The sequence below is a fragment of the Anomaloglossus baeobatrachus genome, chromosome 3, assembly GCF_048569485.1.
Source record: "Anomaloglossus baeobatrachus isolate aAnoBae1 chromosome 3, aAnoBae1.hap1, whole genome shotgun sequence".
In the NCBI taxonomy this organism is placed as follows: Eukaryota; Metazoa; Chordata; class Amphibia; order Anura; family Aromobatidae; genus Anomaloglossus; species Anomaloglossus baeobatrachus.
Genome location: NC_134355.1, coordinates 126379340 through 126394813, shown reverse-complemented (window position 1 = coordinate 126394813; position 15474 = coordinate 126379340). Strand labels below are relative to the sequence as shown.

General features: G+C 47.3%; 1 protein-coding gene across 2 annotated transcripts in view; it reads left to right on the top strand.

Moving 5' to 3' along the window:
* MRPS5 (mitochondrial ribosomal protein S5) overlaps nt 1–15474 on the top strand; it is a 166559-nt gene that overhangs the window by 113273 nt on the left and 37812 nt on the right. For both annotated transcript variants that reach the window (XM_075338128.1, XM_075338127.1), the window contains exons 6-7: nt 4617–4707; nt 7328–7374. In XM_075338128.1, coding sequence (XP_075194243.1) covers nt 4617–4707; nt 7328–7374 — 138 coding nt within the window. The remainder of the gene's footprint in view (nt 1–4616; nt 4708–7327; nt 7375–15474) is intronic.

Sequence of the window (15474 nt, the reverse complement as noted above, 5' to 3'; positions counted from 1 at the left end):
TAATATCAAATATATCAATAGGTATCAATAAACAAAAAAATACAAACACTAAGCAAGGAGAGAGCTGCCCCTTGTCAACCCTATTCTTGTTCCTACCTTGCCGTGGAGGTTGGCACCCTAATCCTGCGCTGATTGCGCCCAGCTCACCGTCGACTGTCCCTGAAGGCCATAGATACCCTAACAAGATGGAATATGGGACAGTAAACCAACCAAAAGAAAGCTAACACAATCAAATAACTGGGGTAATACCAAAAAGATACAAGATTAATACCAAATATACCACTCTATATGTCTTTGACCACTTTCATATAGAGTGGTACAGTACTGTATATTTGGGCCCTTTGCCCTTCTGTTTTCTAGAATTAATTATACTGGTTGTATTAATCTTGTATCTTTTTGGTATTACCCCAGTTATTTGATTGTGTTCGCTTTCTTTTGGTTGGTTTACTGTCCCATATTCCATCTCAGCTCAGTCAACAGTGAGCAGGGAGCAATCAGTGCAGGATTAGGGTGCCAACCTCCGCGGCAAGGTAGGAAGAAGAATAGTGTTGACTAGGGACAGCTCTCTCCTTGCTTAGTCTTTGTATTTTTTTGTTTATTGATACCTATTGATATATTTGATATTATTGGTGTTCGGTGGGAATTATTCCATTTTAGTGATTTATTACTATTAAACAGAATTTAGGAGTTTTCTTTTGTTTTTGTTTTTTACACATTGATCCTAACGATAGGCCATCAGTGTTAAGCTGGGGTCACACTAAACGACAGCGACAACGACGTCGCTGTTACGTCACCATTTTCTGTGACGTAGCAGCGACCTTGTAAGTCGCTGTTATGATCGCTGCTTAGCTGTCAAACACAGTAGCCGAAGCAGCGATCATAACGACACGCGTCACTGTGCTGCAACGTGTGCAGAGAGCAGGGAGCCGCGCACACTGAGCGCTGGCTCCCTGCTCTCCTAGCTACAGTACACATCGGGTTAATTACACGATGTGTACTGCAGCTTCATGTGCAGAGAGCAGGAGCCGGCGCTGGCAGCGTGAGAGCGGCGGAGGCTGGTAACAAAGGTAAATATCGTGTAACCACCTTGGTTACCCGATGTTTACCTTGGTTACAGCTTACCGCAGCTGCCAGATGCCGGCTCCTGCTCCCTGCTCGCTTCATTTCGTCGCTCTCTCACTGTCACACACAGCGATCTGTGCGTCACAGCGGGAGAGCGACGACCAAAAAATGAAGCTGGACATTCAGCAACGAGCGGCGACCTCACAGCAGGGGCCAGGTCGTTGCTGGATGTCACACACAGCGACAGCGACGGGACGTCGCTGCAACGTCACAGAAAATGGTGACGTAGCAGCGACGTCGTTGTCGCTGTGTGTGACACCACCTTTAGTGTAGTAGACAACCCCTTTAAACTAGTGCAAGACAGGTGACTTTGCTTAAAGGCTTAATTGTGTAAATTTATCATTTGCTTTAAAAAAATGAGAATTGCAGCCTTATTGACGACAATTGATTATTGCTACACTTTCCATTGCACTAGTTTTAATACCCCCCTTCCTCCTCGTAAATGCATCAATGCCTACATATAAGTCAGGGAAATGGTCTTGTCCCTGTAGCTATCTACTGCACCACAGTAGGTCAGGGAGATCAATGGAAATTATAATGCTACGTGACTATGATCTGATGCAACTCAGCCAATATGTAAAGAGAACCCTATGCTGGAGCCCAATATATACGTAGAAACTGTAGACTCCACCATACAGCAATAAACCTTTGTGAATTATATTTGGTTCTTTTAGATTCAGCGACAGTGCGAGCCCCGGCTCCCTTAGGGACAACAAACAGTTAATTTTATTTCCACCCTCTCCCTTTCAGTATTATTAATCTTGCCTCGGTGGTCTGTCTGCAGACAATTTAGTGGGCTGCATTGCAATTCGTTTTATCTGTATTATATATGTTCAATCTCTTAAAGTGTGCAGCGAAGAAAGGTCACGGCCAAATCAGCTGGGTGCAAGTTCATCTGTATTGACCTTTCTACATTTTCCAATGGTTGTCAGCAAACACAATCAGATGTGCTCTCCGGTTACCGCAAGCCAACATTAAAGACATCAAAAATGTATACGGTTCCCGAGACGTCTTCCACAGCTCGTGTTTGAAGAAGTGCGCGGCAATAACGGTGGGGGAAAAGGACAGGAAAGGAAATGGTATCCGTTTTATGGCACAGATGGGATTTGTTGCAGTCTTCCCTTTTGTAGATTGAGGGGCTGTATTTCTACAAAACCTATTTTTTAAGGTTTATTTAATCGAGGTGGAGTGAACTGTGTGAACATGCTGCCATCTGGTGGGCAGATAGGGGCTTAAAGCAGTTAACGAAGCATGGACGGCAGACTGACTGAAATGTGGCAACAATTAAAAGTGTCATGTATAGCGTGATGTCGGGTGAATAAAACCGTGATCCTTTATTATTTCCTATTAAAATCCATAATGCAATATGTCACGTCAGGGTTACTAACGCATTTCGGGATACTGTCTTTTGGCTTTGATATCTGCGTGAACCTTCTGCTAATAAAAAAATAAATCTGATTTCTTATTCACTCTTCAACATTGAAATTGCAACACCGAGAAAGATAAGTTGTGGAGTTATGAAAGCCAAGGGATGGATAGAAATGTTATTGATATGTAAGTGATGATAACATGGAGCCAACATTTTTAAAAACTATATTGAAAATGAGCACCACGTGCAGAAATCCCTGTACTTACATGCTGAGGTTATTATTAGGGATGATCGAATACTTCGATTATTCGGCTTCACAAATATTTTCCGAATACCTCGCCGCTATTCGACGCGCAATGTAAGTCTGTGGGAAGCCCGAATAGTTGTTATTCTGGTTTCCCATAGACTTACATTGCGCATCGAATATTCGTGAATAGTCGAATAGCGGCAACCTGTTTGGAAAATATTTGCGAAGCCGAATAATCGAAGCATTCGATCATCCCTAGTTATTATCAATAAGGTCATTAAAGGGAACCTGCCACTAGATTTGGTGACTATAAGCTGCGGCCACCACCACTGAGCCAATTCCATTCAGCATTCCAGAATACTACATATAAGAGCCCAGGCCACTCTAACGTGAAAAACACTTTTATAATACTCGCCTATGCTGAGAGCAGATCAAAGTACTGTAACGCGCAGGCATAAGGAAAGGTTAAAGACCACCCGCGCATGCACACTACAATACTTTGATCTCCCCTGAGATCAAAATGCGCCTGCGCAGGACCTCAATGCCGGCTAGTGTGCATGATGTAGGACGCGTCATGCACACGTGCCTCAGAAGAAGGAGGTTGGCGATCGAAGTAGAGAGGAGGTGCCGGACCGGAGAGGAGGCAATGGACCAGAGAGCAGCTATACCCATCAGACTGAACCGCCCCTTACGTGAGTATTATAAAAGTGCACAGCAGCCTGGGCTCTTATATAAAATATTCTGGATAGCTGTATATAAGAGCTCAGTGGGGGTGGCTGCAGCTTATAGTCACCAAATCTGGTGACCGGTTTCCTTTAATGGTTGTATGAGTAATGTTCAAACATGATGAATGCACTTAGCCAAGAAAATCATCAAGAGCCTCTGCTGGCAGCCCCCTTTGCAATTGTTGACCGATAGCATCCCAGATATGTTTAATGGGAGACAAGTCTGGAGACGCTGCAGAAAATGATAGCACATATAGGTCACACAGGCTGCTCACAACGTGGCCGAAGCTTCTACCACAAAAATGTCTGTATGCTACGGATTCCAAGAGCAGGACCCGGATCTGAACAAATCAAAAAATTACGAGTCGATAGTCTATAAGATACTGATATCACATGAATAAATGAACTTTAATAATAATAAAAATTCCTCCCCATATTAACATAAGTTATTTATATTATTTGTACCCATTCAGTATGTTTTTGGAGTGTTAGGTGGAACAGGAGTACCCGGAGAGATCCCGCATAAATACGAGCGCATACAAACTCCACACTGATGTTACACGTTATAAAAGGGACCGTGCTGTACTCTCTATGTAAAATGGATCTTATATTAAAGGGGTAGTGCGGGGACCCTCGCTTACAAGTCAGAAGGTCAGTGGTGTAGATGACGTTGCATCCCCAAATACCTGGCGGGTCTGTGTAAGATTGGCTGATATTGTAACGATGTCCTAGTCATCCCAGCAGGTATGTGGGATGCAACGTTATTCGCACCACTCGCCTCCAATGCAGCAGGGAGCGGCACTAAACTACCTGTATAAATGATCATAATGATGTCAATATGGATTTAAACATCATTACTGCTAATTCAAAAGATATCGGGTTATACTTTCCATCCCGAAACAGCAGTAAAGACATGAGGTTTATTTTTTCACTCTCCCTGAATATATTTAATAACCCCCCCACCTATAGCTTCCCCAGTGCTGTTCACCTGTTTGCTTCCGTAGAAAATATTTCCTACAAAAAGATGAATATTTGTGATTTTGTAGATATAAATGATTTGACTTAATTTGCATGTATAGCTTATTCATGATGCAATTTCACTTTATTCCAGTGGATATATAATAACGACTACTTTTGTTTTATGTCGTCGTAGTTGAAAAGTGTGTTCAACATGACTGCCAAAGAAGGAAGAAAGAGATCTGTAAGCGCCTTGGTGGCGGTCGGGAATGGCAACGGAGCAGCAGGTAATGTGCGTTCTGGGACTAGGAAAAATGCTAAAACTAAAGGATACATTAATGGGGTTGTTCCAGAATTAAGTGTGATTGTAATGTAATTCTGTATAAAGAATATCACAACTGTACCTTTGAATGCAATACAGTATGTAAACTGTTTATAAACGGAATTAAAGGGAACCTGTCAATTACCACCTCTCCTGCAAAACAAATTCAGATTATTGTTGTTGTTATGAGTAGTTTGTTGTTTTTGAAAATACGAGGGGCTGCTGAGAAGTCTTTGGCTTTGTGATCTTTTTTTGTTTCTATGGTAACGCATGTTACATCACATGAAAGCCTTTTGTGTCTAATATATGTTTTCAAAATTTTGTATTGCTTATGGCAACAGTGTTGTACGCACGCGGGAAAACAAAATGGTGGAGTCTAATGCGATATTCACAGCAACTGAGAGCAGAGGAGTGATAAAATTCTTGTTTCTGCAAGGAAAGCCCACGAAGGATATTCATTGTGATATGTTGCAGACATTGGGGCATCAATGCCCTTCATATTCCACAGTTAAGAACTGGGTTGCCAAATTTAAAATGGGCCATTTCAGCACCAATGATGAGGAATGTCCTGGACGACCAAGAATGGTGGTTGTTCCGGAGATCGTTGATGCTGTGCACAACCTCATACTGGAGAATAGATGAATTTCAGCTAAAGTAACAGCAGACATCATGGGGATCTCCCGTGAACGTGTTTGTGTCATTATCCATGAACATTTGGACATGAAGAAGCTATCTGCAAAGTGGGTCCCCAAATGTCTGACAACAGATCAGAGAAGCATGTGAGTGAAAACTTCCCTGTCCATTTGTCAGCGTTTCCGGACTGGTAAGAACTTCCTGAATCGACTGGTCATTATGGATGAGACCTGGATTTATTTGTATGACCCTGAAAACAAGGAGCAGTCAAAAGAGTGGATGCAGAGTGGTTCTCCTCGTCCAAAGAAGATCAGGGTGCAAAAATCAGTCACTAAGGTGATGGCGTCTGTGTTCTGGGATAAGGATGGTGTGTTGCTAGTGGACTACCTTCAAAAGGGTTCCACCATCAATGCAAGGTATTACATTGAACTTTTGGAGCAATTGAAGGCAGCTCTGAAGGCCAAAGGTGCAGAAAGCTGTCCAAAGAATCTTGTTCCTGCAAGCCAACGCCTCCATTCACACTGCACAAGCGACCATGGCAAAACTGGCAGAGCTGGGCTTCCATCTGGTTGACCACCCACCTTATTCACCAAATCTAGCTCCCTCTGGCTATCATCTGTTTCCAAACATGAAGAAACATCTCAAGTGTACCAAATTTCACACGATTTCTGATGCCATGGCTGCTACGGATACCTGGATTGAGGCACGATCGAAATCCTTCTTTTTGCTAGGCTTACAGAACTTGGAATACCAATGTAAGAAGTGTGTTGACATCAGTGGAGAGTATGTGGAAGAAATGTAAAGTTTCATCATCCTATCTCATTTCTTTCTGGGTAAAGCCAAAGACTTTTCAGCAGCCCCTCGTACAAGTTAATTTGTACCTCTAGATATTCCATAGGGGGACAAGTTACTAACAGTTTCTTTTTAAAAGCAACCTGTCACCAGGTTTACAACATAAAAATTACAGTCACCACCATGAAGGCCTCTTTTACAGCATACTAGAATGCTGTAAAGAAAAGTCCCCAATCCCCTTTTCTGTTCCCAAAAAAGAGCTTTTATTTTTAGTGCGGATTACCAGTGGAGTAACTAGAGTCTGATGACCCCTGCTGGAAAATTTGGACCTGGGCTTCCCCTACATGTTGGTCAGATGTATGAGCCCTTGTATCATTCTAAAAACTATAAAGACGTTTGTGTTGGTTCCCCCTTTATTTAATAATGCCTCATCCTGTACTACTAGTGTCCTATTCTTGGCCTCTTCCAGGTATTTATGTTCCCCATCCTGGGCTGCTTCCTGGTATACATGACCCCTGTTTTGCAACTGTTCTCTAATGCATACAAGATTAAAAACAAAACAAAAAACAGTTCTTACCTTCCCCCTCTCCCACGACGTACGATATCCTCTTCTGGATCCAGTGGCCGTTTAGTTGACATTGGCATACCTGCTATGAACAACTCATGACGTCACTGCCATGCACTGCCAGTCACAAACACGCTGACGTCAGCTGCCAGCCTCTGATTGGCTGGTATTGTGTATTTCAGTGTATGGTCTCGGCGGGTCTCTGCGCCACAATACATTTCGGCTGAGTGTGTTTTCTCGGACGCACATCCAGCTGAAATATGTGCTGACATCGGTGGACCCCCACTCCAGCACAAGCCTGATCCAGTCACATCCTCATTTTTTTAAGCGTTTTCACACATCCCTCATTCCTTTCTATGGGTGAAAAAATGCTGAAGAGCTAACATGCTGCAGATTTCAAAAATACTGCAGATCTCTAATTCAGCCAGGATAGAAAACAAGTGTGCCTGAGATTTCTGACATTTCGCTGCTATTGCTGTTTTTTTTAAAAGGAAGCTTCTTTGCATTATTAACTATTATAATTAAATTATAATTTAAGTTTTTTTCCCTGCACAGCAAGGAGAGATCATAAGTCTTTTTTTTTTGTCTGTGTCAGGATTTGCTCTCGGAAAAGCAAGTGACCGACTCATCGCACTTAGAAAAGTAAGTCTCCCAACTGGCGTCCTACCCACTCTTCTTATGTAGTAGAGGGGCTTATGGGCTGCTCTAGGACCAGAGGCTGCATTTTGATATGAAAAATGACCATTTTTCCAGTGGACGACATCCCATAGACCAATAGGCATCAACATCCCACTATTCACAGGCTGTACTGTATCTTTGGAGTACTTTATTGGGGGGTACATTTCTCCTCATTGCATTTTCCTGGCTTAAGGCCCCGTCACATGTCACGACGTATCTAACGATTATATCGCCGGGGTCACGGATTCCGTGACGCACATCCGGCATCGTTAGCGACGTCGTTGCGTGTGACACCAACGAACGACCGTTAACGATGGAAAATACTCACCAAATTGTCCATCGTTGACACGTCGTTATTTTCAAAAAATCGTTGATTGTTGAGGACGCAGGTTGTTCGTCGTTCCTGAGGCAGTACACATCGCTCTGTGTGACACCTCGGGAACGACGAACTACAGCTTACCTGCGGCCGCCGGCAATGAGGAAGGAAGGAGGTGGGCGGGATGTTACGGCCGCTCATCTCCGCCCCTCCGCTTCTATTGGGCGGCCACTTAGTGACGCTGCACAAACCGCCTCCTTAGAAAGGAGGCGGTTCGCCGGCCACAGCGACGTTGCTAGGCAGGTAAGTCCATGTGACGGCTCTGAACGATATTGTGCGCCACAGGCAGCGATTTGCCCGTGACGCACAAACGACGGGGGCGGGTGCCATCGCTAGCGATATCGCTGCGTGTGACGGGGCCTTTAGACTTACAGTCCTACCTGTTTGGGGATACATGCCATTAACATCTTGTACCTGCTGTCTGTGGCAAAAACACTTATTTGGGTTTATTTTTCAGAAGCTGCTTATTAGTTATGTGTACTTTTGTTTCATTTATACTAATCTTTACTTCAGCCTCGTTTGTAAAACCTTTTTGCCATTGTGTCCATCTTATCGATACCATTGTTCCGCAGTGTCTTATATGGTTGTTTCACTTTTTTCTTCAGCGCTCTATTGGGAGACCCAGACGATTGGGGTATAGCTACTGCCCTCCGGAGGCCACACAAAGCACTACACTAAAAAGTGCAAGGCCCCTCCCCTTCTGGCTATACCCCCCCGTGGTATCACGGGTACTCCAGTTTTCAAGCTTTGTGCGAAGGAGGTCAGACATTCCATGCATAGCTCCACAGATTTTAGTCAGCAGTAGCTGCTGACTATTTCGGATGGAAGAAAAGAGGGCCCATATAGGGCTCCCAGCATGCTCCCTTCTCACCCGTTGATGGTGTTGTAAGGTTGAGGTACCTATTGCTGGTACAGAGGCTGGAGCCCCACATGCTGTTTTCCTTCCACATCCCCTTGTAGGGCTCTGTGGAAGTGGGATCCTGCCGGCCTCAAAGCTCTGACGCCGGGCTCCATCCACAGACCCATAGAACCTGGTGGATGCCGAGCAGGAGTACCATCAGGGACATGGCCCTGCATCATACAGGTACTCTGTGTCCCCGGCAGGCACAGACACACTCCGGGCTGGCTGGGTGTTGTAGTGCGCCGGGGACAGTAACGCTAGAGCTAGTGTTCCTACAGTTTAACTGGGGGACTTTTTTCTGTGTGTGGGAACGCAGCGCCGACCCCCGCTGGACCGGCGGCGCTGCTGTGACTTTTAGTTCGCCGGGGACACGCCGACCGCGCTTTTACGGCGGTGGCGTTTATAAATCTAGTCCCCGGCTTTTGCGGCCTAGGACGCCGGCAGCTCCGATTCGTTCCCGCCCCCACCCTGTCAATCAGGGTAGGGGAGAGACGCTGTTTCACGGCAGCGACGAGGGCTGGAGCCTGATTTACATGCTCCAGCCCTCTCACTAGGCACAGAGGGAAGCAGGCTTCCCGCTCTTAGCCAGGAACGCCCAGGGCCCGCCCCCCCTCCTCTCTCAGGACGCCGGCAGCCATTACATGCATGTCTGGCTGGAGGAAGGACGCAAGGCTCTGGGAGACCTGGACTAGGGGGCTTTGGAGATCACACACCCGCTCTTAAGCGGGCGGTAAGCGGCTTTTCAGCTGGCCCCTCTAGTGCCTCAGTGTGTATTAGTGTACTGTGTCACTGGACATATATATATATTTCCTTATTGCTTGCACTGTGAGGTCGCTTCCTGGCTGTATACCCAGATCGCTCTGAGGAGGCAGCAACATGTCATCCACAAAACGCAAGGCTGCCAAGGCTAGGGCTGTGTACACTGCGTGTGCTGCATGTGGGGCTGCTCTACCAGCAGGCTCCAAGGACCCCCATTGTGTGCAATGCTCAGACCCGGTGCTGCTTCGCCAGCCGGAGTCAGGAGAGATAGTGACCCAGGCTGAGACGCCTGTAAGTCCTGCCCCGGTGTCAGGGACAGACTTTGCAGTTTTTGCTGATAATATGTCTGTGACTATGGCAAAAATCCTTGAAACTTTGCAATCCATGCCTGGGGCTCAGTCTATGGACACGGCGAGGTCTCTGTCCTCTAATCCCCCTCAGTTGGATTTAATCCAGACTGCAAGGGGGTCCCCGGCTTCACAGGCTGAGTATTATGACTCAGATGATAGCCCCAGCCACCCTAAGCGACCTCGCTGGGAAAGACCCTCAACGTCATCACACTGCTCAGGGTCTCAGCGCAATCAGTCTCCCTGTGATGCGTCTGATGAGAGTGATCAGGAGTCTTATCCTGGAACCCCTCTCAATCTGGATACCCCGGATGGGGACGCCATGGTAAACGATCTTATCTCAGCCATCAATAGACTGTTAGATATTTCTCCCCCAGCCCCTTCAGCAGAGGAGGCAGCTGCAGAGCAGGAGAAGTTTCGTTTCCTCTATCCCAAGCGTAAATTAAATGCTTTCTTGGATCACTCTGACTTCAGAGAGTCAATCCAGAAACACGACGCTCATCCAGAAAGGCGTTTCTCTAAACGTTCTAAGGATACACGTTTTCCTTTCCCCCCTGATGTGGTCAAGCGCTGGACCCAGTGTCCAAAAGTTGACCCCCCGATTTCCAAACTTGCAGCTAGATCCATAGTTGCAGTGGAGGATGGCGCTTCACTTAAGGATGCCAATGACAGACAGATGGACCTCTGGTTAAAATCTGTCTATGAAGCTATCGGCGCGTCGTTTGCTCCAGCATTCGCAGCCGTATGGGCACTCCAAGCTATTTCAGCTGGTTTAGCAAAAGTGGATGCTATCTTACATCCAGCGGTGCCGCAAGTGGCGTCCCTTACCTCGCAGATGTCCGCGTTTGCGTCTTACGCTATCAATGCGGTCCTAGAATCTACCAGCCGCACCTCAATGGCGTCCGCCAATTCGGTAGTTTTGCGCAGAGCCTTGTGGTTAAAGGACTGGAAAGCAGATGCTGGTTCCAAAAAATGTTTAACCAGCCTGCCTTATCTAGAGATAGACTGTTTGGCGAACCATTGGCTGACATCATTAAACAGTCCAAGGGTAAAGACTCTTCTTTACCCCAGCCCAGAACAAGCAAACCTCAGCAGAAAAAGTGGCAGCAGAGGTTTCAGTCCTTTCGAGGTTCGGGCAAGACACAATTCTCCTCGTCCAAAGGGACTCAGAGGACGCAAAGAAGCTCAGATTCCTGGCGGGCTCACGCGCGCCCCAAGAAAGCAAATGGAGGAACCGCTTCCAAAGCGGCTACCTCATGACTTCCAGCTCCCCCCCTCCGCATCTCCGGTCGGGGGCAGGCTCTCCCGCTTTTCCGTCATTTGGATGTCACAGGTCAAAGACCGGTGGGTGACAGACATTTTGTCTCGCGGGTACAGAATCGAGTTCAGTTCTCGTCCTCCAGCTCGGTTCTTCAGAACCTCCCCACATCCAGACCGAGCAGATGCCCTGCTGCAGGCGGTGGACTCCCTAAGAGCGGAAGGAGTAGTGGTCCCTGTACCGCCTCAGGAACAAGGGCGAGGGTTTTACTCCAATCTCTTTGTGGTTCCAAAAAAGGACGGCTCGTTCCGTCCTGTTCTGGATCTAAAGCTGCTCAACAAACATGTGCACGCCAGGCGGTTCCGGATGGAAACCCTCCGCTCTGTCGTGGCCTCAATGTCTCAAGGAGACTTCCTTGCCTCAATAGACATCAAAGATGCTTATCTCCACGTGCCAATTGCTACAGAACATCAACGTTTTCTACGTTTTGTGATAGGAAACGAACATCTTCAGTTCGTAGCTCTGCCATTCGGTCTGGCGACAGCCCCACGGGTTTTCACCAAGGTCATGGCGGCAGTGGTAGCAGTCTTGCACTCTCAGGGACACTCGGTGATCCCTTACCTAGACGATCTACTTGTCAAGGCACCCTCTCAAGAGGCATGCCAACTCAGTCTACATGCTACACTGGAGACTCTACAGACGTTCGGATGGATCATCAACTTTCCAAAGTCGAATCTGTCTCCGACACAGTCACTAACGTATCTTGGCATGGAGTTCCATACTCGAGCAGCGAGAGTGAAGCTTCCGCTGAACAAGCAGCGGTCACTACAGACAGGGGTGCAATCCCTCCTTCAGGGCCAGTCGCACCCCTTACGGCGCCTCATGCACTTCCTCGGGAAGATGGTGGCAGCCATGGAAGCAGTTCCCTTTGCGCAGTTTCATCTGCGCCCACTTCAATGGGACATTCTCCGCCAATGGGACGGGAAGTCAACGTCCCTGGACAGGAAAGTCTCTCTTTCCCAGACGGCCAAGGACTCTCTACAATGGTGGCTCCTTCCCACCTCATTGTCTCAGGGAAGATCCTTCCTGCCCCCATCCTGGGCAGTGGTCACGACAGATGCGAGTCTGTCAGGGTGGGGAGCAGTGTTTCTCCACCACAGGGCTCAGGGGACGTGGACTCCGCAGGAGTCCACCCTTCAGATCAATGTTCTGGAAATCAGAGCAGTGTATCTTGCCCTACTAGCCTTCCAGCAGTGGCTGGAAGGAAGGCAGATCCGAATTCAGTCGGACAACTCCACAGCGGTGGCATACATCAACCACCAAGGGGGGACACGCAGTCGGCAAGCCTTCCAGGAAGTCCGGCGGATTCTGATGTGGGTGGAAGCCACGGCCTCCACCATATCCGCAGTTCACATCCCCGGCGTAGAAAACTGGGAAGCAGACTTCCTCAGTCGCCAGGGCATGGACGCAGGGGAATGGTCCCTTCACCCGGACGTGTTTCAGGAAATCTGTCGCCGATGGGGAGTGCCGGACGTCGACCTAATGGCGTCCCGGCACAACAACAAGGTCCCGGCATTCATGGCGAGGTCGCGCGATCAAAGAGCTCTGGCGGCAGACGCATTGGTTCAAGATTGGTCGCAGTTCCGGCTCCCATACGTCTTTCCACCTCTGGCACTCTTGCCCAGAGTGTTACGCAAGATCAGATCCGATTGCAGCCGCGTCATACTCGTCGCCCCAGACTGGCCGAGGAGATCGTGGTATCCGGATCTGTGGCATCTCACGGTCGGTCGACCGTGGTCACTGCCAGACCGACCAGACTTACTGTCCCAAGGGCCGTTTTTCCATCAGAATTCTGCGGCCCTGAACCTGACTGTGTGGCCATTGAGTCCTGGATCCTAGCGTCTGCAGGATTATCTCAAGGAGTCGTAGCCACAATGAGACAAGCTAGGAAGTCAACGTCTGCTAAGATCTACCACAGGACGTGGAAGATTTTCTTATCTTGGTGCTCTGCACAGAGAGTATCCCCTTGGCCATTTGCATTGCCCACCTTTCTTTCCTTCCTGCAATCGGGGTTGGAAAAGGGCTTGTCGCTCAGTTCCCTTAAAGGGCAAGTCTCGGCACTGTCTGTGTTTTTTCAGAAGCGTCTAGCACGTCTTCCTAAGGTGCGCACGTTCCTACAGGGGGTCTGTCATATTGTGCCCCCGTACAAGCGGCCGTTAGATCCATGGGATCTGAACAGAGTACTTGTTGCTCTGCAAAAGCCGCCCTTCGAGCCTCTAAAGGACGTTTCCTTTTCTCGCCTGTCACAGAAAGTGGCGTTTCTTGTCGCGATCACATCGCTTCGGCGAGTGTCTGAGCTGGCAGCTTTGTCATCCAAGGCTCCTTTCCTGGTGTTCCACCAGGACAAGGTAGTGCTGCGCCCCATTCCGGAGTTTCTCCCTAAGGTCGTATCCTCGTTTCATCTTAATCAGGATATATCCTTGCCTTCCTTTTACCCTCATCCGGTTCACCGGTATGAAAAGGACTTACGTTTGCTAGATCTGGTGAGAGCACTCAGAATCTACATTTCCCGAACGGCGCCCATACGCCGTTCCGATGCACTTTTTGTCCTTGTCGCTGGTCCGCGCAAGGGGTTGCAGGCTTCTAAAGCCACCCTGGCTCGATGGATCAAAGAACCAATTCTAGAGGCCTACCGCTCTGCGGGGCTTCCGGTTCCTTCAGGGCTAAAAGCCCACTCAACCAGAGCTGTGGGTGCGTCCTGGGCATTACGACACCAGGCTTCGGCTCAACAGGTGTGCCAGGCAGCAACCTGGTCCAGTCTGCACACTTTCACCAAGCATTATCAGGTGCATACCTATGCTTCGGCGGATGCCAGCTTAGGTAGAAGAGTCCTGCAGGCGGCAGTGACATCCCCGTAGGGGAGGGCTGTTTTTTGCAGCTCTAACATGAGGTATTTCTTTACCCACCCAGGGACAGCTTTTGGACGTCCCAATCGTCTGGGTCTCCCAATAGAGCGCTGAAGAAGAAGGGAATTTTGTTACTTACCGTAAATTCCTTTTCTTCTAGCTCTTATTGGGAGACCCAGCACCCGCCCTGTTGTCCTTCGGGATTTTTTTGTTGTTTGCGGGTACACATGTTGTTCATGTTGAACGGTTTTTTCAGTTCTCCGATGTTTCTCGGAGTTAATTTGTTTAAACCAGTTATTGGCTTCCTCCTTCTTGCTTTGGCACTAAAACTGGAGTACCCGTGATACCACGGGGGGGTATAGCCAGAAGGGGAGGGGCCTTGCACTTTTTAGTGTAGTGCTTTGTGTGGCCTCCGGAGGGCAGTAGCTATACCCCAATCGTCTGGGTCTCCCAATAAGAGCTAGAAGAAAAGGAATTTACGGTAAGTAACAAAATTCCCTTCTTTTGCACCCTCATAGTAAATAGGAAAACTTTTTTGTATCCTCATTACTGTGAATTAGCTTCAGTTCATTGAGAATTGGTGATAGCCTCGTTATGGGCACACCATAGTGATTGTTTTTTGTCGCCTTAGGGCTTTTTAATGTTTTTAACTATTGATGTCAGTCTTATGTTTATGCATTTGAATAATAATGAAACCATGATAGAGGAAAGGGTTAACCCGGGCTGCCATGGAGATGAAAGGAGAAGATTCCGAAGGTTAATTCTTCATGATTTTTATTTTTCAACGCATTTCAGAGTCTGACTCCTTCATCAGGATCAAAAACCACTGTTGTACTGGTATAACAAAAATCACCATATGTGACCCTTTATACATAATAGCAGCTAATTACAATCAAAGTGCAATGTGCATAATAGTACATATGAGCTGTGTAAATATCAGCCCATAAAGCAGTCAATGACTGATGTGCTAAATACTAATACTACATGATATATCAGGCTTTGAAGGATAGAATACAGGTTGGTATTTTGGAGGACAAGTCATTAAACTCAACCCACACATCTCTAATATGATTAATGTGCCGCAATCCAGAGGGGGGAGGTATCGAGATTTATATATGACCTACTCTGAAATTAAGAGGCAGATAAGGCTGCTTTCACACTACGTTTTTTTAACATGCGTCCTGAATGATTTTTGCAGCAAAAGCGGATCCAGTACAAATGCATTTTCATTTCAGTGTATTTGCAATGGACTCGCGTCAACATGCATTCACATGCGGTCGCGTGCAGTATAGTGAGGATCCAGCGACTTGCAGTACTTTCAAATTGATCAAAAATGCTACTTGTAGCGTTTTTGACATGTGTCCAAATACTGCATTACACTGGATCCTGACTAAGGCTATGTGCGCACTAGAAAAGTGATTTTTCTCAAGAAAATTTCTTGAGAAACTTCTGGGAGTTGAAGATTTCCGCACCTGCGGAAAAATCCGCGGGAAAAACGCATGTGGATTTGCCGCGGA